General features: G+C 41.5%; 2 protein-coding genes across 2 annotated transcripts; one reads left to right on the top strand and one right to left on the bottom strand.

Annotated features, from left to right (window-relative positions):
• Positions 1–9,658: 9,658 nt before the first annotated feature.
• PIGBOS1 (PIGB opposite strand 1) lies at positions 9,659–9,820 on the bottom strand. The gene has a single exon (XM_089488231.1). It carries the CDS (start codon positions 9,818–9,820, stop codon positions 9,659–9,661), a length of 162 nt encoding a protein of 53 aa, XP_089344357.1.
• A 1,973-nt stretch (positions 9,821–11,793) lies between these two features.
• LOC149297792 (GPI alpha-1,2-mannosyltransferase 3-like) lies at positions 11,794–26,906 on the top strand. Its single transcript, XM_089488230.1, has 12 exons — positions 11,794–11,917; positions 12,438–12,570; positions 12,990–13,110; positions 14,793–14,897; positions 15,239–15,369; positions 15,452–15,592; positions 15,985–16,036; positions 16,716–16,927; positions 19,657–19,721; positions 20,079–20,286; positions 25,279–25,459; positions 26,787–26,906. The coding sequence occupies exons 1-12, from the start codon at positions 11,794–11,796 to the stop codon at positions 26,904–26,906; spliced, it is 1,593 nt and encodes a 530-aa protein (XP_089344356.1).
• The last annotated feature ends 49 nt before the right edge of the window (positions 26,907–26,955 follow it).

Raw genomic sequence — 26,955 nt, 5'->3', positions numbered from 1 at the left:
AAGGATGCTCCAAGCTTAAAATAAATTTCAATGTGAAGACAAAACTCTGTACTCAATACCAATAATTAAATTCAATGACACACCCTGAAGCGTACCCAGTTTATCTCATTTTCTGTTAAAATATGCTACAGAATTAAGGTTTTCTTAACCATTGGATGGTAAATGCTCATGTCTGATCCCTTGTGAAGTCTATGAATTACCTTAAAATTCTGTATTTTGCCTTTAAAAGGGACCCTCCAGTGCCATATAAAGCCCCAAAAAACAAAGAATGCATGTGAAAGTATAAGTATTTGGTATGCATTGTTAAAAGTGGGAGGGGCTTATCTTTGGAAGAAGCTGCAGCGCAATGCCTACTCAGGCATCTACAGGGGCGTAACTAGATGCCTCAGGGCCCGGGTGCGAGAATCTGTTAAGGGCCCCCCCACCCCCTCACCCCCCCAAAAAAAACATGATTTTTACCCAACAATTTTTTTTCAACTAATTCAACAAATTCAATTTACATATTGAATCATAATCAAAGAAAAAGGGGCGCATGTACAAAGGGCATAATCCAGGGGTGTCCAAGTTTTTTCTGCAGTGGGCCACTTCATCAGAATTGTATACGTGTGCGGGCCGCACTCATTTTTCACTGTGACAAAAAATATGGCCTTTAATAAAATATGCAGATTAAAATAAAGTAAAATGACACAAAACCTTTACTCTTCCTCTCACTGATTTCTGGGCCTTGAAAGTTTTGCGACTACAAATTCAGGATTCCCTAGATTTATTCTAGGGATGAACCAAAATGAAAATTCTGGACCAAAACATTCAGGGTTCACTTAGCCAAAACCGAAAATGACCCCCACCTTTAAAAATACTAATAAAAACTCACATGTTTAATAAAAGTAGGTAACACGCAATTGGACAAAATTAGCAATATGACTTGGCATGATAGGAGTGTGATTGCTGTTAGCCTAGGCAACCAGTAAATGCTGGTACCTAGGCATGATGGGACTGTGCTCGCTGTGATTGCTGTTAGCAATCACACTCCTATCATGCCAAGTCAGTCAATACACGCTGGTACAGGATGGCTGTAAGTGATGTGCAGACCCCATACTGCTGGCAGCATCAATACACAAGGGGGGCAGCTAGCCAGGTTTCAGCATGTACTGGCTGACTTGGCATGATAGGAGTGTGATTGCTAACAGCAATCACAGTCCCATCATGCCTAGGTTCCAGCACTTACACATCCATCCAGTAAATGCTGGAACCTAGGCATGATGGGACTGTGATTGCTGTTAGCAATCACACTCCTATCATGCCAAGTCAGCCAGTACATGCTGGTACAGGGTGGCTGTAAGTGCAGACCCCATACTGCTGGCATTATCACTACACAAGGGGGGCAGCTGGCCAGGTTTCAGCATGTACTGGCTGACTTGGCATGATAGGAGTGTGATTGCTAACAGAAATCACAGTCCCATCATGCCTAGGTTCCAGCACTTACACATCCATGCTATCACACACACACACACTCATTTATTCATATAATCATTAATTCACAGATTCATTCCCTCAATCACACACACTCATTCAAACACCCTCCCCACCCCCTTACCTGTACCGCAGCTCCCTCGATGCCGCTCACAGACTTCAGCAGGGGGCGCGGCCTCCCTCTGCCTTCTCTGCTAAAGCACAGAGGAAGTAGGAAGTCACGTGAACTCCGCTTCCTCTGTGCTGTCCAGAAGACCCTCCCACAAGTAAGTAGCAGGGCTTGAGGTGCGGCTCGTGTAAGATCGGTTGCCCTGGCTGCCGATCTTACGCGGGCCGCACCTCGAGGTCTCGCGGGCCGCATTTGGCCCGCATGTTGGACGCCCCTGGCTTATTTAAAAAAAAAAAAAAAACGTAAAAAAGATTTCGGGCGGCCCCTTGGCTTGGGCCCCCCTGCCGCCGGGGCCCGGTCGCAGTCGCGACCCCGGTAGATCCGCCACTGGGCATCTAGTTTGCACTCTCACTGGCTGATGGAGACTATAACTTGCATGCACACTGGTATGCAAGAGCTGTGTTTGACACAAATGGGGGTGCAGGGAAAGAGAACAATGGCATACCCCATTATACAGCGCTGTGAAATATGATGGTGTTATATAAAATAATAGAGTGGATTTGGATGAAAGTTGGGGAAAAAAAGGAAACTCAGGATTTCATGTGCGTTAGGATGGCAGAAGCATCCCATTAATAATTTCACTTTTCTGGGTCCAGAAATTATCACAACTACTTTTCATTTAGAGAATCAAAAGTAAAGTGGGAATAACTAGTAAGACTAAATACTAAATGGGTTGGTAACATGTTTTATTGTATTAAACATAATGGGCCTTTTTTCCTTTCTATACACATATGAATGTGGTTCTGTTTGTTCTTTCTTCTTTCAATTGTCCCTCCCTGTGAAGGATTAAGAAATATGTTCCTACATAGTGTGGGAAAAGGATGCATGATGTGCACTAAGAAGTTCCTTGTACAAATAAAATGAATATAAGCGGGATGTGACATTGCAGAACCCAAGTCACCTTGTGCAAATACCTCCTCATGTTTGGATCAAAACGTTGTGTGTGAACGCAAACTTTTGTGGTCATGCTTGGAAGGAAAGACTGGGAAATGGCTTAATACATAGAACTCACTGCATTAACCAGATTCATGGAATAAGAGATTTATTAAAAAAAATAAATCCAAGTCCTAAACTCCGTCTACAACAATATACGCGCCATTACAGCAGATCCATACATACTACAGCCCAGCAAGCCGGAGTAGACTTGAACCTTGGACCTGGCCGGAGCAAAGCCAGCCTATAAGCCTTCTTACCCTTCTGTGTTTTGGTCCTCAGGTGCGGCTGGAATTTCTGTCCCATTTATCAGGGAAACAATCAGACACAGGCGAGTACAATATTTGAAACCACAACTAGAAGCAACTTATCTGAGGGCTAAGTAATGGTGGACACAAAAGGTGCAATGATGATGGTGACCTGATGGTTGGGCCAGAAACACAGGAGAGGTTAAGTATAAAAAAAGTGATTTTGACAGTGTTTGAGCAACAGTATTTTTGCAACCAATGAAACGGTTCAAGTGGGGAGAAAATCACTTTTTATAATTAACACTGTAGTACAGAAACCCAAAATATGCTCTGTGTCACAAGTGGATTTTTTGAGGGACTCGACACAGAGAAAGAAAGGCGGGGATGCCAACATTGGGAGACACTAAAGGAGTGATTAAAAAACTATTTCAACAAGTGGTTATAAGCCATAGGACAGAGCTAGCAGTAGTTTGCTGCACATGTACGGCTGGCTGGATCATCTATGCCAACTAGCAGCCATTTTGTGTGAAGGATTGGAGATCATGTGCAGCTTTATTTATACACCAACACATACGAGATGTGGGAACACATGGTTTGAAAATAATTACCACAGGGAAATTAAAAAAGTACTTAAAAAATGTGATCAGCAAAATCAAGATTATATTGGTTTCCTTGAGAAACAAACACTTTCCAGTTATACCTTCCCAGTACCAGGCCCTTCTAAGTCGTTAAAATGACAAAAAGTATTTGCGATCATTTGATGGAAGGCTGGGGCTTTTATCAGTGGAAACTTTAACACAAGACTGTCCTCTCTGTGCCACAGCTTCCTGTTACGCCACAGGCGGTTCAAAGTGATAACACACTTGCTCTTAACTCATTTTGCAAAGCTGATTGGAACATCTGATTTGTTAATAGTTAAGCAACACACAACACCAACCATTGTGTGGCAAAAAGAAATAGTAAACAAGGTTGTGAACAGGCAGCTGGGTTATTACCGCGTATAAACCTTTTCATTGAGGCAATGGATTAGCAGTGTCTCTGCGTAGTAACAGTTATCATGCCATAATACGTGTGTGTGTGTGTGTGTGTGTGTGTGTGTGTGTAAAAATGGTATATAAACACACTTTTTATGTATAAAACGCAAGCATACGAACATTTTAAACTCATTTTCCATCTACTTCTCCAGCTGTTTACATAATGCCATCAAGACCGTCTGCGTTGTATTTGTACCATAGTCACTTATCATATTTGGCTGGTAATTTAGGGTGAAAACATAGTTATTAAGAAAAAAAAAAATGTTTTATTCATGTTTATAAAAGCACGTGTAGAAACATACATGTACCATTACGAGAAAAAAAAATATAAAAGGAAAATGAAAAAAGTATTATTCTCTCCCAGCCTCGCGATCAGAGTAAGGCAAGGAGAAAGGGAGATTGAACACTGGTGAGCCAGTAGGGATCATCATGATGGAGTCAATGTAGCTTGAAAATCAAGCAGATATCAAAAGATGCTAACGGCTTAACTGCCAGTGCCTAGAAAAATTACTTTTTTCCTCAAGCAGAAAGCTTTCTATTTTTATGTTGTGATTTTTTTGTCCACATTAGAAATAACTGCACTTTTTATACAGAATCGTTAGCATTAAATCATTTTCTATGTTGAGAAATAGCTGCATTAAGGCAGTAGCCCCTTGGCTAAAATACTTTTTTTCCTTCTATATAGTCCACAATATATCCCCTTTATTTTAATTAAGCGGACGGCAGCCGATTCCAGAGATCGAGACCTGACTGTAAGCACATCCACTAAAGTACCGCTGGACCCGGCAGACTCCCTTTACTGGTACAGTTCCGAGTTTAACATGAGCTGTCACCTACACAGCTTTTAGCATAAGCAAATCAAATTCATTAATTCTACCTATAGCTTCTTTTGGGGATATTTACTTTCATTCCATAGAAGCCGAGATCAGCAGCACTAGCAATTATTTTGCCCTTTAAGATGTCTCCGTTACAAAGGCTGTCTGAAGCAATCAAAAACAAAAGGGCAGAGATGCATTACTAATATATATATATATATATATATATATATATATATATATATATATATATAGATACACACACTTATTTGTCAACATGTTGTGTAAAATAGGATAATTTTACAGTGAATCCAACTGGAATTGGAATAAATTGGCAGGCACACAAGGTGGGTTTTTAACATATATCTTCTACTAGCAAGATAGTAATCTGTTCTATATGTTAGGCATAGTAGGTATTATCACTAAGAAAAAATGAATAGGGATTTGTGCTTCAAACTAGATGCACAATATATACATAATCCCGGTTAAAAACCACACGATGCATTCTTGTCTGCCAATGTAACTGTGAGCAGACTTCACTTTAAGCATCCTTATCCAGCAGGACATTTCAGCCGCGTATAAGAAAATGCTTTACACCAAAAAATAGGAATGTGTCTTAGAGCATTTTTATTGTTCTCAACCATGTTTAGCATGATTTCTGCATATCTTATGTTTCTGTGACAATTACAGGAAGTAGCGTTACAGAAATCTCTGGTTCCACCAAAACTTTAAAAAAATCCACCATTACTTTCCAAAACTAAAACACACACACACATCACAGGACCCCTCACTTCACCCCACCCAACCAAGCAATATGTGCTGCAGTGCAAGCTTTGCCTCCAAATGGCATGACTATGCCATCAGTGCCCCCAAACAGCTTGCCTGCGCTATCTTTACCCCAAACTGCCCACTTGTTCCCCTGCCCACAGTGTGTCTCTCTTCCTCTGTGCTGTGTTCAGACTGATCGAGCATGCAGGAGTTGGATGTCAACTCCTGCATGCTGGATCAGTCACACACAGCGAGCAGGCAACAGTGTGAAAGATCATCTGATCAGATAATCTCTACACGCTAGCCCCCTGGCAGGGGCAGTCGCGACCCCTGCAACCATTATGTTACACCCCATTATGTCTCCTGTAAGATTGTCTTTTAGATGTCTTCACGTGGATAATTTTAACTTAAAAGGGATTGTTGCGAGGAGATACTGACAGTGTCACAGAGGTTCATCTTAGTAATGCAATCTGGATGCCACCCACAAAGATATGCACTGGGGCAACTGGCCTTGACTGCAGGAGGCCAAGGGATTCATTCAGTAGTTCATACTGCAATGATTCTGATTTCAGAAAACATCAAGCTCCCATTGCCCTGCTTCCCTAGCGGGGGATGTGTGTGCTGAATTCATGGATGAGGAACTATTCATGTCTATTACATATGCAGAAACACTAACCCGTCTAACTACCCAGCACCAGGCAAGTAACCTTAGGAACATTGAAGCAAACATCAGCCATTTTTGATACATATAGACCTCCCATGTTGTGGACCAGCGACGTAGTGAACCACAGCATGAGGTTTCTACATCTGACAAGATGTAGGGCAGCACTTTATATTTGCCCTACAATGATATGTATATGTATCCTGGAAAACATGGCCAATGTGGTCACCCAAGGTTGGCTTCTCTGACCCCTACTTTAACATGTTGACATGTTTACTCAATTCTACAAAAGCTTTACATATAGTCTCAGTTTCTTTCCATAATGCTAATTAAAATGTCAAATTACGGACCCACTCAAGTCAGGGATTCACGCTGAGCATCTTTATTCTCTCAAACAGCTGACAGTTCAGATGTGCCGAGAATGCTTTGCATTTCAAAGGCACGCTTAATAATGGAACTGAGACACCTGTAGGCAGAAGTTTTGTGGCGTGTTTATAAATAACATATGCCTTGATCATTACAAGTGATGTCACTGTTTAAAGCTGCAATAGCATTTAAAAGAGTACATTATGATGAGTTTGGAATAATTAAAAAAAAGGATCATGGTGCAAATTGTTAATATCACTATAACCCCAAGCGGAATGGTCAGACATAGACAATTCTACCCGTTTCTATGGCAATTTACATAAAAGGTGGTTTCTGTAAGCCATTGACGGATATACCTAAATAATCCTTACGTGAAGCCCTAAAACTATTGGAACATTTATTACTTCGTTTCCAGTCTTGGAAATAATACGTCCCGACAAATTTCAAGGATACGGTTTTCTAAACTAGATGTCCGTGTACTATATGCAGGACCAGTCTCGCATATAGGCAACGTATGTGGCTATCCAGGGCACAGAACTCACAGGAGGGGCCACCATGGAGTGTTCACCTAGGAAATTAGTGCTGGGGAGTCGGAAAGCCTGCGGTCAGCCTTGGCTTTAGGTCCAACAGGCTCATTTTCTCATGAAGTGTTTACACACGGAGAAATATATTCTGTAATTGAAGGCGCTATAAAGAACCTTTACCTGGGGGACTGTATGGGATATTAGATTATTAATATTTATTATTATTATTATTATTATTGCTCTGCTTACAGCAAGTGTCCTCTTGCCACTGACTATAATTCCAATCATCCTCAGCCAGGTCATGCCTCCAAATGAGTAGTCATTATGCCCTAGAATCATAATAGAGTAAGAAGTAAAAGCAGCCTATTACATGTAGATAGAACGCCTGTGCCCCAGAAACGAACTCAATAGATGCTCACCTTGCACGCAGAGGAAGCATGCTCAGCGCTCACTCTCCACCAGCACGATCCACATAGATCTGCCCCGGACCACTCACCTTTACTGCCCGGAGTTCCCACCGTCACCCGCGCACATCGCCAGCACTCTGCGCTTTTTCCCTTTTTTGGGTTGTTTCGCAGAGTCCAGAATCCACGGACATCACTTCCCGAGCCCAAAACAGGCCCCGCCCACAAATGTAGGCGATCTTGTCAAACCGTTTCATGCTGCCGAGAAAACCACGCCCTTTAGCACAGAGACACGCCCACATATGTAGGAGGTCTTGTGAAACAGCTCCATGATGCCGAGGAGGTCGCGCCCTTTTCCAGTGCCACGCCTACCTGGGGGCGTGGTGTGTGGAACACTTAGTCCGAGAGTGTTGTAACGTTATTTGGAATGGATTGCATACCGTTTCTTCCGGTGTGGTTTGTTAAGTTTGAGGGTGCACGTCTATAAATACTAGGCTATTACACATCACGCACGGGCGTAGGAACCGGGGGGACGGATCCCCCCCAGGAAATCATGCGGGTGGGGGGGGACCGATAATAGAGAAATCCCCCCCAGGGCTGTAAGTGAGGTAAAAATGTAAGCGATTGTGCATTACTTAAAGCGTTATTACCAGTGGTTTTAAGTGAAATAACTGAAATATATGCCAAACTTTTGGTTAATTTTCTTTGACCTGTTTGTTTAATAAAGAACTTCTCTGTGAAAACTGAACATGATACTTTTTTGTGAGGAAATTGTACATAAACACATAAATTTATATAAAATTTGCAATGAACAATTCCCAGTTAACTGAACAAGAATATACCCTACCAGTAAAAATGCTATCCCCCCCAGATTTTTAGGGGTTCCTACGCCCATGACATCACGTGTCAGTTTGTGGTCCAGCAAAAGGCAGGTGTGTAGTTCCGGGTGTTTTTCCTTGTTTTGAGTACTCTGCGAAGGGAATCACTTCGTCCTTTTCAAGCAACAGTTGTTTGCTCGTTGTTGATATACATGCCGGTTAATTTTAGCCCCCTCCTACCTTGCAGATTATTGTGTTATGCCCCTTCCGCTGACCCCCAGCCTTAGACCCCATTAGGCTTGACACTGCTGATCTGGGTGCTGCATCCAGATACAGGGGGATAAAGCAGTAGGAGCGCGTGCCATTGGGCAGCTGTCCGCTTATAGCTTAGTTTTTTCATGCAGATTTCTTTACAATCCGGAATGTGACTTTATGAGCATTACGGCCATCCTTCACCCTTTGTTTCCCTAATTGTTATGCAGAACATGATGATGCTATATAACTCTATAAGTAAATGGTGTCTGTTGGGGAACGTGCAGAGAGACAATAGGGGATGCGGGAGACCAATCCCCTGCCTCACATTATTTAAAACAGAACCAGAAACATGGCTTGCACTGCTTAAAGGAAGTTTATGCATGGTCTGTAGCCTGACTGGGACTGGCCATCTGACACAACAGGCAAATGATTACGCAATTATAGCTAAACTACCATGAATGTACCGAATCCTGTAATATCTCAGAAGCTGAGCAGGACAAGGCCTGGCCAGTACTAGGAAGACTTACCCTTGGGCCACTGGCAGACAGCACTCCATACTCGCCTAATCTGCATGAGCATAAAAAGGCAAGACGGGACCTGTCCTATATACAGTAAATATATATATATATATATATATATATTATACATAATATATAGCCATTGGCCACACTCATCAGCTGGAGACCACCCGTTGTTACGTTCAAGGATCCCTTCGTCCAGTTCTTGTCCGTATGTGAAGAAACGTATTAAGACTGGGTCATGACATATTTTATAACCGGGTATCTTCCTTAAAGTTTGCTATTCTTCACAATGTTTCTTTTACAGGGGTGTACACCTATAAGACAATATCTAGCAAACTTCATATAAAAGTACCACCTTTTTAACACAGATTTTAATGAAACAAAGGAGACACAAATGACGACTTTCTTTTTTGTATTGTTCTGGATTAGCTACAAGAAATGTAACCGCTTGAAAATAACGACCCTTTGGAGACACGCAGAATAATCTAAAGGGTTAGACATCAGAACAGATTTATCCATATCTTTGGCACGTAAATTCTTCACTAGGAAGGGATCCTGGGCACTGCTAAAAAAACTTTCTGTTCGGTTTGTCTTCATGGTGATGACACTCCAGTGACATTACTATACACTGAAACAATATTTAAAGTTGTAAAAGTCCAAAATAACAATTATTTATTCTTCATTTTTAACCAATTCAGGGGTGTTGGCATCAGCCTTTAGCGTCTTCTTTTCCCAGTAGTATTGTTCGTAGATTGGCTTGTATATATACACTCCTCCGGCAACTCCCAAGAAAGTTGCCAAGAATAACTGCGGGAAAGAAAGTCCACGAAACATATTCACGGAAACAGTGACAGAATCTGTAAGAAGAAAGACACCAAAGCAGCTTGATATATGTGACATAAAAGAAGAAACCAATAAATATAATCATCTGTAAAAAAGTCCTTATAGGTACTTAAAATGTGACCACGATTATTCATATATGTTTCATTTCTATTGATTTTAGGACCACCCAACAGCTCATATTAGCTCGGGACAGTCTTATATCCTATTGGCAGATTTTATGAGCAATAGTCCCAATTTTCTCGGCCCACATTTCACTATAAAACAGGATCTAAGATGTGAAAAGGAGAAGTGCCAGAGATAATGAGGGAAGCAATGTAAAAAGAAATGTGAACTCAAAAAAACCACAAGGTGCTGCTCGCAATACAGTATATAAAAATATTTCCCCTTTAATGTCTCTCCTAACAGTAATGAAATGTCTATAGTGCAGTATTACTTTTAAATCTTTCAAATGTACAAATATTCTAAGAATTGGACTTTTACCCAAATGGTTTCCCGTGTAGGATGTCTTTATAGAATAGGAGAGAGAGGTGGGCAACAAAGATATGTTTAATAAAATATTAATGTTTAACAAACATGGTAAAAAATTACAAACATTTTGAACCTGTGGGCCTGAAGGAGTTAATGTACATCATAACCTGGACAACCATAAACAGTATTTTTGATCCAGACAGAAAGTTAAAATACATAATATATTTTATCATCATATTTGATGTTGAGGGGGCACTTAAGCCTTTTGTTGGTGTTAAGTGCATATTGCATGGACTCCTGCACATTTTACAGCATGCAAATTGGCGCAGGCATTCTTTAGCTATTAGTTTCTATTGTCTCATTTAACTCCTCCCACAACCGCCTCTACTGATAGCAGTCGGTATACTGCAGTATGCTTCTGGCATTCCTACTCTAGTAAACGAGACTAGCTACAGCCAATCATACATATGATCTCTGATGTGAACAGGAGGGCTAAGGAGCATGTGCAAGACACAATTTACATACTTATGCTGTCTGCTTTCAATAAGGGGATGAGCAGAATGAGATAGACGTTTTATTATTAACTAAAATGCAGTAAACTGCATCGGAGTCCATGCAACTTGGATGCAAAAATACTTCTGCTGCCCCTATCACTGAATGCTCTAAATTGTAAACTCATTTGAGCAGGGCCCCCCTGACCTGTTATTTCTGTACGTCATCTTGTTATGTTATATACTAATTGTTATGTCCTGTCTATCCTTTGTACAGCACTGCGGAATCTGATGGCGCTATATAAAACAAAAAATAATAACAATAGGCAGAGGTCCAACCTGCAGCTCAGCTAACATACATAATCTATACATGCACAAGAAAACTAGATTTAGCACATGATGCGCCACTTTGATTACAATGTAGCGTAGCTCATTTTTTGGGCAAAACACGCCTGTGACATATAATGTGGATTCTTAAAAGTATTACACCCCATTGCCCACTTTCTTGTACCGAAGGCGTGAAATCCCTGCTCTACACACTGCTTTAATTATACCGCTTCTAGGATCTTAGTATACTCATTATTTTAATTGCAATGTTTCCAGTACCTTAGAGTATAATGACTGTAATCAGTTTTTGAGATTGTAATTAATTGCCATTTAACTATAAGAGTAACGCATTATAACGATAAACTTAACTTTACGGTGCATCGACTAAGGTCACCGAACACTTACCTCAGTAGCAGAATGGGAAATAATCACATGCAAGAAACGCAAAGTATGACCAGAACGGAATCTTACAAGGTCATAATACTCTAATTGGCGAATGCGAAAACCAGCGCTGCTGTTTCGTCACTACCACGCGCTACTTGGAAAGTAAACAGTTAAAGTGGGCGTCCTAGGGGTTCCAACGAATGCCTTCAGAGCGAGCTTGCGTCACGCGTCAAACGCGGAAGTAAGAGAAAGCTGGGCGTGGTATCCCATGACAACAGGGTGCCCCGGCTCATAATGGAGAGGTTGAGAAATAGACTGATGTCTTATAGGGCGCCGGGCACTCGGGGAGCCGTGCCGCTGAGGAAGAGGAAATCCAGGCTTTATAGCAAAAGCGAGACGAATGTAGATACAGGAGGAGGTAACGCATAAGTGTGTACACGTGCATATACTTGCAGGACCCTCCGCTGCATGCAGGACTTCACAAGCATCATACAGACACTTTAATGCATTGGAGTGCAAGCCTTCACTTATCTGCCTTGCATGCACTTCATACTGGAAGAAGAAACCTAAATAAGTCATGCACTGTGGTGTACTGATAAATGTATACACATCATCATATTTGCATCATATCCCCCCCCCCCCCCAATATATTCTTTCATGGCTGACCACGAACCTTTTCATATAGAATAACACTACTCAATAGCATGGATCCTATAGGTGATCATTTGATTAATGGATTTAAAATGGTTATTTTATTTTTTAATATTTTTTTTGTGACGATTTTGTTGAGTTATTACACCAGTGGGAACCGCCATGCAATTAAACATAACGTGCACTGTATTTGCAGTCTCTGTCGCGTAAGATTGTAATCCCATACACGTTCATGCGTGTAAAATTGATGCCATGTGTTATTATCATGTCTTCTTTTGTTTGATCAGGTGTCCTTGGAGAAAGCACTGCTTTGGTCTTCTTAACCATCGCTTTCAGGATCATCAACTGCTTCTTGGTTCAGACAAGCTTTGTTCCTGATGAATACTGGCAGTCTCTTGAAGTTGCACACAATATGACCTTTAAATATCCTTTATTTTAAAGCTACAGTTACATCATCGTTTTAGCATCTTTTTCCCACATGAGAGCTCCTTTGCACAAATTCTAAAAATGTTATAATTTTTTGGTTCTTTTCCACCGAATTCCAAAAGTATGAAAATGTGTTGTCTAATGTTGCAAATAAATGATGCCCGTTCAGTGTGATTAATTAGGAAAATTGTCTTAAGTAGGTTAAGACAGACTTTGTTACTTTTTTGAGCATATGCGTTACATCACATGATGGCTACTATAGAGTGTTTTTTTTTTTCGTTTTTTTTTGTATTATTCATCTTGTTTTGTTTGTTTTTTGCTAATCTATTTTATGATGTGACAAAAATAATAAACTGAATCGGTGACTGCTGCTCCTGCATAGGCCCATGTATCTGGAATGACCTTAACATTGGTAATTATGGCTATTTGACTTGGGAGTGGACTGAAGGTTTGAGAGGCTTTTCATACCCGCTGGTGTTTGCAAGCATCTATAAAGTCTTATACTGGATCGGGAAGGATGATGTCTGGTTCTTGGTGAGTATATCAGGGAAAAAAAATAAAAAAATATCGGTAATATTGTTGATTCACAATAAAAATAAAATCTATGAAGTTTATCTCCTAGATTGTAAGCTCTTTGCGCCGGGCCCTCCTTGCCTTTTGTTTCTGTAAGTCCAAATTGTTATATTACATACTACTTGTTTTGTCCTGTTAACCCATTGTACAAGGCTATAGATTATGATGGTGCCATATAAATTATGTAAACACAGAGCTGGCAGTTAATGACCAGAGACATCTGGGCATTTAAACCCTCTCAGTGTAGTGGAACACAATAACGGTATGATCAAAACATGGCAAACAGAACATATGTTAAATATTTCAAAGTATTGCCACTGGCTCCTGTATTTACAAGAGGGAATCCCAAGAGGACCATTTAGTCACATTGCACTGATTTGTGATGAAAACCAGTGCAAAAATATGAAAAAGAAACTAATTATAAAGTGGGAAAACAATAAAAAGCCAATGGTTATCATACGCATTAAATCATTTCATGCTCACCGGTTGTCCGAAGGGCAGCAAGGATCTCTTCCAAAATTTCTATGTCCTTGATGACGCCAATAATGTATTGATATTTTTTATACTTTTTGAGCATAGGGGTCTTTGGTTGTTTGACTTGAACATCTTGCTAAATAAGCATTTGGAAGTGAGAATTAAAACATTACAGGATTTAAAAATAAATAAATAAATTTGTTAATTGAATATAATTGATAGACTTGGGCACCAGGGGGCTCTTCGTGTTCGTCTTCGTGCTCGTCTTCGGCAAAAAAAAAATCTTCACATTCCGCAAATATACGCCCGTTCCTGTCTTCTCTTCGGGCGAATATTCGTGGACATTCTTCGTGTTCGTTTTTCCTGTTTTTTGGGGGGTTTTTTGTAAGGGGTTCATACGGGGTTAACGCATACCGCAGCAGCTCTGGTGCCAGGAGTTTAAATGACCGTATGAGCAACTCTATTGGTCGCCAGCAGTGGGCTCGTCTGCCATCAACCATTGAGCCCCCTGCTGGAGACCAATAGAGTCGCTCGTACAGACTTTGAACTCCTGGTGCCGTAACTTGGCCGGGAGAGAACGCTGGTCTCCCTGCTCTATCAGTTAAATGTCCATACGAACGACCAATAAAGTCGCTTTTATGGACATTTAACTGATAGAGCAGGGAGACCAGTGGTATCTGCCGGACAAGTTGCGGCATTACGATTTTAAAAGTCTGTACGAGCGACTCTATTGGTTGCTCGTACAAACTTTTAAAATCCTGGTGCCGTTACTTGACCGGGAGAGAGGCGCCGTGCGAGTGAGCCAATTGGTTGATGCCAGAGGAGGTCCCTGTAGGCGACCAATAGGCTCACTCGCACTGCCCTGTAACCCCTGATGGCGAACCTACGGATTTCCGCTTCCGTCAACTCCCGCGAAGCCGTGACTATAAGGTAGGCTAGATGGGGAAGGGACCAGAGAGATTAGAAGACAAAGACGATCACGATGAGTCTTCGTGGTGTGTGTCTTCGTCTTCGCCTACGTTTTACCGCTGCTGTCTTCGTGTTCGTTTTCATGTTCGCCTGAAGACGAATGCACAAGTCTAATAATTAATGCTTGAAATGTTCCATAGCCTTGTTTCAGGCTTTTTGCTGCCAAATGCCAATTAAGCTGTTTAATGTTATTGTTTTAGATCTGGATTCCTCGATTGGCACAGGCTGTGTTTTCAAGTCTTGCAGATGTAAGACTTTACACCTTGCTAAGGAAATTGGAAAATGCAGACATGGCAAAGTGGGTGGTATGTTTCAAGTGTTTATTTTTATTTGTTTGAAAAAATTAAACCAGCTCTACCCTCACTGAGACACTCACCTCGTAACAATTACACGTTTAGTGTATAAACCTTTATTTTAGCTAAAGTCACATGAAGCACATCATAAGTGACTGAAACGTATCATATAAAAAAACAATTTATGGGGAATTAACTATCGTTGTTTTAATGAAGTCCAATATAAAAGTAAGTGTCCAAATGACATCCTAATGTGTCTTCTAGATAAGGTTTCACATAAGAACGACATCAAAAAGATGTTGTGGTTTGTAATGCATTTCATTAGTTTGTTAATATTTTTATATGTGTTACAGTTTTTTTGCCAGCTGTGCTCCTGGTTCACATGGTTCTGTGCCACTCGGACTTTGACAAACACCATGGAAGCAGTACTTGGAATATTCGCTCTTTACTATTATCCTCTGGAAGGTTCATACACAAAGAATAGGTTAGGAAAATGCTTAGATGTCAACAATCAATTTTAGTCTCTATGACTTGCTTTAAACAATTTTTTTGTTTTTGTTGTATAGCGCCAAATATTTGATGTTTATAGCCCTGGCCTTCCTTATTCGACCAACAGCAATCATTCTTTGGATTCCTTTACTCTTTTTCCATGTTCTCAAGGAGCAGATGAAATTGGACTTGATTGTTCAGCAGTATCTGCCTATCGGGTAAGCATTTACATTTCTGATTGTCAGGGCCGGCCCAAAACAAAATGCCACCTGGGGCGAATTTTAAAATGCCGCCCGCCCCCTCTTATCTACCCTTCCTCGCCCCCCCCCCCCATTATCTACCCTTCCTCACCCTCCCTCCCTATTATCTACCCTTACCCCCCTCCCCCTGTACTTACCTTTCAGCAGTCCTGCGGCGAGTCTCCCTGTTCGGTCTCGGTGCCGGCTTGTAATGCTGAGCGCCGGAAATGAGGTAATCTTCCGGCACTCAGCATTACAAGCCGGTACCGAGACCGAACAGGGAGACTCGCCGAAGAGGAGAGAGAGGGGCGCCGAGCGGGTACTTACAGCTTCCTCAAGCTTTTACAAACCTATGTTTCTATATGTTGCAGTTTATTCTCGTTGGGAATGTCATTAGTAATCGACAGAATATTTTTTGGTAAGGTAAGTTATCGTTTCAGAAATTTGTATGATACAGAATTTAAGTATGCAACTGGTTAATTGCTAATAAAACATGGATCTTTCTTATTCCCAAATCTTACATTTTAACTCACTACAGAATGGTGTTTAGAATAAGCAATATCTGCAATTAGTAACCCATTTCATAACATCAGAGAAGCTTTCTTAATTTTGTGCTCCCCGGATCTAATATACCGTATTATCCCAATTATAGACTGCATCCTTTGGAGACATTTTTAAAGAATTTTTTAAAGACCAAATACATATTAGTAGAAGGGTAACATAGTATCCTTTGTTATGATATCCCCTTCTTTGGTGGAAACTGATTTATTCTTTGTAAATATAGATGAGGAAAAGAACAGGCAAGTGCAATGCTAGTTTTACCGCAGATCTATGCATGCCTCAGTCTTTAACATATTAAAGTCCCAGATAGTATCTCCAGGAAACATATCTACCCCATGACAGCCAAGTGTGTTCCATAGGAGCCTTTGCCCTATGCAACATGCTCATCATTTATTTTATCAAGAAACGTCATTCACGTTTTCACTGACATTAGACTTTACAAATTGTGATGCAATAACAAAGGTAAGTGTTGCATCAGTATTGAAAATGCAAACGCATAATGGCTTCAAGTCCTTTCAGTATATTATGTTTTCTTTTCTAGTGGACTTTTGTTCAGTGGAACTTTGTGAAGTTCAATGTTCTACAGAATATGGGAGCATTCTATGGTTCTCATCCTTGGCACTGGTACATCACCCAGGGTTTTCCTGTCATCCTCGGCACCCACGTGCCATTTTTTATTCATGGTTGTATTTCATCACCTAGAAGATATCGGATCCTCATTGTAGCTGTGGTTTGGACTATACTAGTTTATAGGTAAGTAAATTGCTGTAACCCCTACTATATTTTAGTATATTACATGATTCAATGGTCAGTTTAATGATTAGTCTACTAAGCTATCAATGTGGACTTAAGCAGTTGACACAGTAGCCTCATCCACATTTGTTTGCTAAGTCTGAATAGGAAGGTCTTGTACCTACACAAGTTCTTAGGTTCATGGTGTCCATCCACAAGCTGTAAGTAGCAACAGTTATTAGCAATTGCATATTGTGTGAAAGTTGAGGTCTTTCCGTTGTGACCTATAGGGACCTGTTCTAGGTGTTCCTACAAGTGCTCATCAAAGTGAAATCTTCCCATCAGTAGCTAACCACAATGACCACTGTGGAAGAGTTGATTCCTAGAGTATATGATCATTGTCAGATGTAGGCACAACTGCTTAATATTGCTTCTTAACCCCTTAACGACAATTGCCGGTCCTGGCACGACACGGAAAAGCATGTGCTTTACGACAATTGACGTGCCAGGACCGGCACGTCTTTAAACGGGTGCAGAAAGCGATCTGTTTTCGCTTTCTGCACCCAAAAAACGTTGCTGAATGCCTCGACCTCGAGGCATTCAGCAACGCCGCGATCGGAACGAAGGGGCCATCTCTGGCCCCTCCACGGGGCGTCAACATCCGCCATACTTTGTATGGCGGCGGACGCCCGTTTTAAAAGCGTTTAGGAGGCGATCAACGATCGCCTCCTAAACTTAAATGGTGTCGCTGGAATGCCTCGATCAGGAGGCATCCAGCGACACCAAACACTTACCTTTCGATGGGCTGTGACCGCTCCGGAGAGCGGTCACAGCCGCAGCTGCCGATGATCTTCGCCATCAAGCAAGATGGCCGCTGCCCTGTAACAGGAACCAACAAATTTTAAAAGTTCGCTAGATGGTCCAGACCATCTAGAGAACTTTGGCTCCACTTGCAGGTTGAATACAGGTACTGCATTCACCATGCAAGTCAATGGAACCCAGCTTTCTAATCACAGTGTGATTAGTAAAAATAAATTAAAAAAAAATAAAATTAATAATAATTAGAAAAAAAATAGTAAAAACTAGTAAAATGTAAAAATCATTTCCCACTGATGTCACTATCAGGGGAACCTCCAAGTTGAAAAAAAATGTTAAATTTTTTTTTTTTAAAAGACAAAAAAAAAATATATATATTTAAAAAATATATTTTTGTGAGCAAGTCCTAAAATTAGCATATTAGCTTAAAACAATTCTCACATGGAAAGAGTTAAAATACTGGCATATTAAATGCCCGTGGGGTGTCTACTTTTAAAAAAGGTATGATTTGATGGGGTAAATTGAATTGGTCGGGTTCAACAACGTCCCAATTAACACCAGGGGAAGGATGGCCACACACCTAATTTCCAATTAGAAAAATGCACACGTACCAAATGTGGCCTTTTAGTTCCCACAAAAATGACACACCCATGCATGTGGGATATCACTGCACTCAGGAGATGTTGCTGAACACATTATGGGGTGTCGTGTAACAGCGGCATATACCAGGAGCTGTAAATTCATACATAAAGTAGGTGTGTGTGGGAAAAATACACACACAAAAATACTACTGCAAACTTTGAAAACATGCTGGTGGTAAAATGTGTGCATGCAAAGAGGTAAAATACCAGCATTTAAAATACCCTGTGGTGTCTAGTTTTGAAAAATATATGGTTTTGTTGGGCACACTGAAATGGCCCGGCTCAAAGATGTACCAAATAGGGCATGGGCAGTGGATCCCCAAATGCCAAAGTTCAACATTGAAAAATGTGCATGCCCCAAATGTGGCCCTTTTGCCCCCAAACAGCCAGGCAAAATCATTCATGTGAGGTATCGCTGTACTCAGGAGATGTTGCTGAACACATATTGGGGTGTTTTGTGATAGTGACATAAACGAGAACCTTTTAATTCATACCTGAAGTAAAATGTGTGTGACAAAACAAATGCAAAAAAATGACTACCACAAAGTTTGACAAAAACTGGTGGTAGATATGGTGCATGGAAAGAGTTAAAATACTAGCATTTGGAATACCCTGGGCTGTCTAGTTTTCAAAAATATATGATTTGATGGGGTAAATTGCATTGGCCGGGTTCAAAGATACCCGAAATGGCACATGGGGGGAAGAATTACCAGATTTGGAAAAAATGGCTTTGAAATAGCAAAACGCTACCTGTACTTATTGCCCCATAATGGGTAGAAAAAAGCAAAAAAACATAAAAACATTGGGTATTTCTAAACTCAGGACAAATAGTAGAATCCATTTAGCAGGTTTTTTCATTACCTTTTATAGATGAGTAAAAGATTTTTCAACTAAAAGTTAGAAACAGTCATTTTTTTCTAAATTTTTCACCATATTTTATACTTTTTTTAGTAATATGATACAATCAAAACAATGTCATCTAAAGAAAGCCCTTCTTGTCCTGAAAAAAACAATATCTAATGTGTGTGGGTTCAGTAAACGGGAAAGAAGAAAATTACAACTAAACACGAGCAGCGCAGAAATGTTAAAACGGCCATTGTCACGAAGGGTACAAAAAGTAAAATCAGCCTTTGTCACGAAGGGGTTAAGGAATGGTTAATTATTTGCTGTTTCTTATCATTTTCATAGTTTTGATAAGAAAACATAATCTTTAATTGCATGATTTGCTGTGACAGTAATATAACGAGTAGACTTTGTTCTTTGTGAATAGCAATGTTCTGTGTGTTCTTTCAGCACCCTGAGCCATAAAGAATTTCGCTTCATCTATCCAGTGCTGCCTCTCTGCATGCTGTTTTGTGGTGAGTACTCTGTGTATGATCTACCATGTTAGCACATTGAATATTTACCTTCAGATACTAATGTAAATGGCAATTGCTACATTATAATAAAGTGAACCTACCATGCAGTGTTGCTTGTGTTGACTCACAAAGCATTACAAGTAATTTATGGGTGATATTTACAGAATAGCTTTTAAACATGCAGATTCAATGTACCTTGTTCCCTAGCACCCAAGGGGGGCGGTTTCCTTCTTTACATCGCTTTAGCTCTTGGCACACATTCACTTGCGTATAAGGACATGTGACACAACTTACTCACACAACTTATGTGTTATATGTATTAACTTTTTTATTTTCCTGTACTGTTCTTTAAAACAGGGTTTTCGATTTCCCAATTGAAACGCTGGAAGAAACCTGCTGCAGGCTTCTTGATTATATCAAATCTGCTTCCTGCACTGTATACTGGGTTAATTCACCAGCGGGGGGCCCTGGATATTATGTCCCACATTCAGCAGCTATGCAAAACAGACAACACCTCTACGTCTCTCCTTGTCCTGATGCCATGTCACTCCCTCCCTTATTACAGGTAAGCGGGTACGTGCTTGTTACAACATGGAGACCTGGATGACACCACGACTACCGATTACTGTTTAATTTAGTTAAATGATGGGCAGGTTTGGCACGCGAAAGCGGAATTTTCTTCAAATCTCTGATGTGATGTTAAAAGGGGCTCCCACAGGAAAAGTTTTCTCCTTTAGCATAAAATACAGTGCTGTGTACATTGGCAAAAACCAGGTTTAAGTACTTCTGTGTCAATAAACTTGCCATTGTCGCCAGCCATGATATTTTGGGTGACTTTCCCAGCTCAGACACCAAAATGAGCCTATTCTTTATGATAATACTAATGAGGTCTATTCCATATACCTACATTAGTCAGCGTCTGGTTGATTTAGACTGGTCCATTCTGTTGTTTACCACCGGCAGTATAAGGAGCTGGTATGTTTGTCTAGTAGATTGGGCTACGATAACAGAACACATACAAATGGCTATTATACAGCTGTCTGAAAACATTATGCATGAACTACAACTGTTTTCAAAAATACATTGTTGACACTAGTAATTGGGAAAAAAACAAAACATTGTAGGCACTCCCCTTGAATGTCTATAGAGGAAATGATTTCATTGTACAGTTGTCATTGGTGTCGCCACAAAACAAACATCTTGTGAAAATTGGGTTTCCTGAAGAAAGAAGAAAATTTAGCTTGCCTTGACCCCTGATCCTGTTTGTATTTTAACCCGAGTTCCTCCATGTTGCTGCGTATTGAGCCATTAAGAAATGTAAATTATGTGCCCATGCTCCTAACGCTGTAAGGAACCTAAACATGTTGGTTTGCAAATAACGATGTATCTAACAGACCCATATAATCATTTGGCCCATCTGGCATGCTCATTATGACCATAATCAGCCCATGCCATGGTCTTGTCTTAGATTCAGGATACCTTTATGCCTAGCCCATGCATGTTTAACTGCCCTTACTGTATTAGTCTCTACTAATGCTGCAGTTCCATTTATATACTATCCTCTCAGTAGATTACAACTTCCTTACATTACATCTAAATGCTAATCCAAATAAAATAAAGCAGATTCCCCTAATTAGGGGAAACATTTAAATACTCCTGTAGTGACTAAAACAGGGGTGTGCAGCTGCTTGATGTTAGTACATAAAGTTTAGAAGGAGAAATTAGAACCCCTTGGCTAATGTATCTCTGGTTGTCTCCTGCTCTTTAAGTGACACAAACTTTTCCTTTTTCAAAAAGTCCTTAAAGTATCATCCAATGTTGGCTTCCATCTGATTTCTTTTTTTTTCTTTCAAGTCTCGTTTATAGAAGTACAGTAAATATTTGTCACAATGAAGCAATGACATGCACTCAAAGGATGTAACATCGCTACGTCCAAATAAGCATTGTTGGATCGTGATTACAGAGCATCAGTCAGTACAGCATAAGTGAGGAGCATAATGAGACAGAGACAATCATGTGATACAACAGTACAAGTTAACAAAATTGAACTGTATCCCCTTGCCTGTGAGCAATCGAGGTGGGAAGGCAACCCCCGAGCAATTGTGCGAGTCACCGCGGACTCAACAGGTAGTGAGACATAAGCGCGGCAAAAAGTAGTGGAGGGTAGGCTCTCACCCTGCGTGGATGACACCGGTGAGGGGATAAAGGAAGGGGAAGAAGGGTAAAAAGGGGGGGGGGGGAGGAAAGAAAAGGGGGAAGAGGGGAGGGCAATGAGTATAAATGCGATACCGAACAGAGTTCGCGGTGTGATGCCCACCCCCCTAGGCAGGCGGCACGGCGGCGTACGAGGTGTAAGAATAAAACAAGGCTAGGCAATTCACAGAGTACATAATGCTAACCAGAAGTCAGCTCCGAGGAGGCCAGGTCAGGAGGGCCGAAGCACCTAGAGATCGGAGTAAGACGGTCGACAATCAAAGTATACGATAAGGAGTGGAAGGCGGAAGGCAATGCACAATGGGGGTAAATCTGGGAGACGCAAGGAATTGGTTCCAAGGGAGCCACTTAAGATCATTTTTATAGCCCCGACCCTTCGCTGTCCACACCAGGTCTTCCATATTACATATATATAACCTGACGTACCCAGGTCTCTATAGGAGGTGGCCGGTCAGATCTCCAAAATCTGGGAATAACGGTCCTGGCCGCATTAACAAGATGGTAGGTAAGTCAGCGTTTGTAAGCACCGAAGGATTGCGAGGAGTGTTGTAACAGCACTAATTCAGGGTAGAGTCCGACATAAGGGTCAGCAATCTCCCTGATGACCTTCTCAATCGTCTCCCAGAAGGGACGAAGCAAGGCGCACTCCCACCAGATGTGGAGGTATGTACCCCTAGCCCGGGCACACCTCCAACACATAGGGGAGACTGAGGGGAAGAATCGGTGAAGGACGACGGGCAATCTATACCATCTAGATAAAAGTTTGAAGGCAGTTTCTTGTAGTTTACTGGAGATAGAACCCTTATGCGTTAGTAGAACTATGGCGTCCCAGTCCTCCAAGTCAAAGGTCTTATTTAACGCGTGTTCCCAAAGTCTATAATAGTAGGGCCACATGTGTAACCTGCAAGGCCCGAGCACCGGCCGGCAGCAGCAGGGCCACAATGGGGTTACATAAACCTGGAGGGAATTCCGGATTGCCCGTAATCAGGAATAGGGGGCCAGGGAAAGAGGACAAAGCGCCCTCAGAGTAAATTCTATTAATCACCCGGAGGGTCGGGGAGATGGTGGGATGGCGTAGAACACTAGGGACCCTGAATTTCTTATGGATCCATGGGACGACCGATAGGTCGACTGAGAAGAAAGAACTTTCTATCTGGATCCAGGGTTTGGGGGATCGTAAAGTCCATTCAACCATCCTGCGAAGGTGAGAGGAGACCCAATACATCTCCAGATCAGGCAATCCCATACCCCCTGGAGACGAGGCCTGCAGAGATGGTCATAGGATAAACGAACAGGCTTGCTGTCCCATACAAATTTAGTGAACAGTTTGCGACACGACGTGAAAAAAGATCTGGGAAGGAAAACCGGGAGCAACTGGAAGAGATATAGGAATCGTGGTAGGATATTCATTTTAAGTATACCCATACGCCCAAACCACGACACATGGGGGAAGGCCCATCTCCGGAGGTCCCCACAGACAACAGACAGCAGAGAGTAGTAGTTAAGGGAAGCCAATTCGCTCACATCCTTTGACAGGTGTATACCCAGGTACCTAATAGAGGTGAGCTGCCAACGAAAGGGAAATTTACGTCTGATTGTTCTTTGCAAGGGGGAAGGAATGTTAAGGTAGAGAATCTCCGATTTCTGGATATTAACTTGAAAGTTGGAGAACGAGCGAAATAGGTTCAGTGCCTCAGTGACATGATTCAGGGAGTTGAGAGGGTCAGATAGGATAAATAGAATATCATCTGCATAGATGGATAATTTGTAAGAGGCATCCCCTACCTCAATACCTCTGATAGAATTGTTAGCACGAATGGCAGTAGCCAAAAGTAAAGGGGAGAGAGGGCAACCCTGCCGAATGCCGTTGGAAATTGACACCGGGGCAGAAAGGGCCCCGTTTACTTTGATCTGTGCAGTAGGGTTTGTATAAAGGGAGGTGAACAAGGTTTAAAAATAGAGTACCGAATCCCAACTTCCTAAGGACCTTAAACAAATAGGGCCACGCTACCCTATCAAAATCTTTCTCCGCGTCCATGGAGACCAACAGAGACGGGGCCCCCCCAGGAGCGAATGTGGGTCAAAAGATTCAGGGCTCATGGTGATACTTGATCTGAGTGTATCATTCCTGGGATCAGTGGTTGCAGCCTGGTTGTCAAGATTTTTGCAAGGATCTTGAGATCCGCATTGATAAGTGAGATTGGTCGGTAATTACCGCAGTAATCTTTATCCTTATTGGGCTTTGGGATCACCGTAATATGAGCAGAGTTGGTGTGAGGATGGAGCGGGATCCCGTCCGCAAGGGACTGAAACAAAGTGATCGTGTGTGGACCAAGCACTGGCAATAGTTTTTTATAATACATAGGGGTAAGTCCGTCCGGACCCGGGCATTTTCCCGACGGCAGTGCCTTAAGGGCCAACTCAATCTCAGTTAATTGATTTGGGGCATCCAAGGGGGACCTGTGGTCCTCAGAAATATGTTTTTTAAGGTGTTGTGACAGATAGGTATCCACGGACATGGCAAGCGGAGAGGTAGCCTCCACCGGTGAGGGGAGATTGTAGAGAGAGTGGTAATATTGATAAAAGGTCTCAGCAATTTTATCGGTGCGGTAGTCTACTGTGCCTTTGGCGTCCCGAATTCTAGGGATGAAAGTAGTAGATCATTTAGCCCTCAACGCTCTGGCCAATAGTTTACCAGGCTTATTGCCCAGTTCATAGAAACAGCTTTTAGTCAGCAAGAATTGTCTCTGGATTTTGTCATTTAACAAGGACGCCAAAGAGGTACGTAATGTCTGTATCTGAGACAGTATGTCAGGGGAGCTAGTCGCCTTGCGTTGAGCATCCAAACGAGCCAGTTGTTGGGAGAGTGCGAGTATTTTAGCCCTATCCAATCGCTTCCGTTCGGCCCTCATTTTAATGAAATGTCCACGGATTACCGGTTTATGGGCCTCCCAGATGGTCGGAAAATCGACCTCAGGAGATATGTTTTCAGAGAAGTAGTGCCGCAAGTGTTCACTAAGGGTATCAACATTATGTGGATTGTCGATTAGATTTTCGTTTAGTCTCCAGGACCACGTCCTGGGGGGCAGGGACGCGATGTCCAAAGAAATGTGCACTGGGGCATGGTCACTAATTGTTGCCGTGCCAATTTCGGAGGAGAGGAGGGAACCCAAATGATAATGAGATAAAAAAAATAATCAATTCTGGTTTTAAAGTGCTCTGCGCCATATCAATTTTCAGATGGAATTAAGTTTTTATTACGCTCTATAGAGGAAGTACTGAATACATATCTCGTCAAGCAATAATAATCTTGACAAACATTTCACCTTACATTGTTTTCCAGCCATGTCCACTGTCCTCTAAAAATGAATTTCCTTGAGTGTCCTCCTGATCTTACGGATCATGATATGTACATCGATGAGGCGGATCTGTTTTACACAAGCCCTCGGGCCTGGCTGAATGCAGAATTCTACAATACAACACACCTTCCAACGCATTTGGTCATGTTTAGTGTTCTGGAACAGGTGAGTATCTTGATCATGTGACTTTTTTTTCTCCCAGTGTTTGAAATAAGGGCCAAGCAAAATTGCCATACGAGAATACCAATGTATACAAGAATGAATGTGGATGCTTATGGGTTATTTAAGAAAAGTCCATCACAAAGCCCACTGCCTATGCTGGCAGGTGCCACTCAAAGGGTCATCTCTACTCTGCTTACCTTAACCTGTCAAGGACAACACACGTTGAGCCCATACATGTACAGGTTAAGAGCAATATATCCGGTATTACCGTATTTGCTCGATTATAAGACGACCCCCCTAAGTCTGAATATTTAGGGAAAAAAAAAAAAAAGCCCGAATATAAGACGACCCTATAGGAAAAAAGTTTTACCAGTAAATGTTAATTCATGTAAACTAAACTATTTTTTTTAATAAAAGCTATGATTGAGAAAAATATTTTGTTATTAATTCCTTTTATTTTCCAACCTGCCTCCCAGTTATGCACATCTGCTTGTCACTCTGCCCCATAAATGCCTTAAACCCCCTATATGCCACTGTGCCCCATGATATGCTTTTTGACCCCTTATGTGCCACTCTGCCTCCAGAAATGCCTTATACCCCTATATGCCACTCTGGCTTTTAGGGGGTTAAAGGGCATATTACGGGGCAGAGTGGCGTATAGAGGGTTAAAATGCATTTCTGGAGGCAGAGTGGCATTAAGGGGGTTAAATGGCATTTCTTAGAGCACTCTGCCTACAGAAATGCCTTATGCCACCCATTTAACACCCCCCTCCCAAAAAAAAAACCCACTTACTGGTGCTTCTGACTCCTGGTGTGTAGCCGTCTACGCGATTCACGTAGGCGACTTTCGCTGCAGCCGGAAGGAGGGGGTTGTCTGCGTCCGGCGAATCGCGCAGACGTCTACACGCTGCCCGGACAACACACTGGGAGTCGGAAGCACCGGTAAGTTTTTTTTGGGGGGGGGGGGGGGGTTTAAATAAAACCAATGCATATGAGGGTATTACAGACCCCTTAATTTATTGTATCGCTAAAGTTCACGAATTACTAATCTATAAGAGGTCCGTAAAGGGAGGGTTTATTTAAAAAAAAAAAAAAAAAAGACCTAACATTGAATGGTTGTGTATCCTCTGTTAAGAGAAGGCAGTACAGATACCGATTATTTGTGTTTAAATAACGGCATTTTGTCCTTTTGTGGTTCCCCAGTGTCTGTTATCCTAGGAAATGATGAAAGATAGGTAAAATTGCAAAGTCTGATTAAGCATACATAATCGCTTCCCTTTTTTTTTTTTTTTTTTTTTCTTAAGTTCAAATTATTTCTTCTTTTTGTCAGGAAATACTTCCATTTTTAACTACAAACCATTACGTGAAGACGGCATCTGTATTTCATACGCATTTACCAGAAGGACGAGTTGGCAGCCACATCTATTTGTATGAAAGGACATTTTCATAATGACAGGTTGTTTTCATGACAAGACTTGGTGAAGAATATGCATATGTAA

Source organism: Sceloporus occidentalis, unplaced genomic scaffold (assembly GCF_023333645.1).
Source record: "Sceloporus occidentalis isolate IW3139 unplaced genomic scaffold, rSceOcc1.0.p SCAF_37, whole genome shotgun sequence".
NCBI lineage: Eukaryota > Metazoa > Chordata > Lepidosauria > Squamata > Phrynosomatidae > Sceloporus > Sceloporus occidentalis.
The sequence above is the reverse complement of the archived record's forward strand: the minus strand, read 5'-3'. Positions and strand labels throughout refer to the sequence as shown.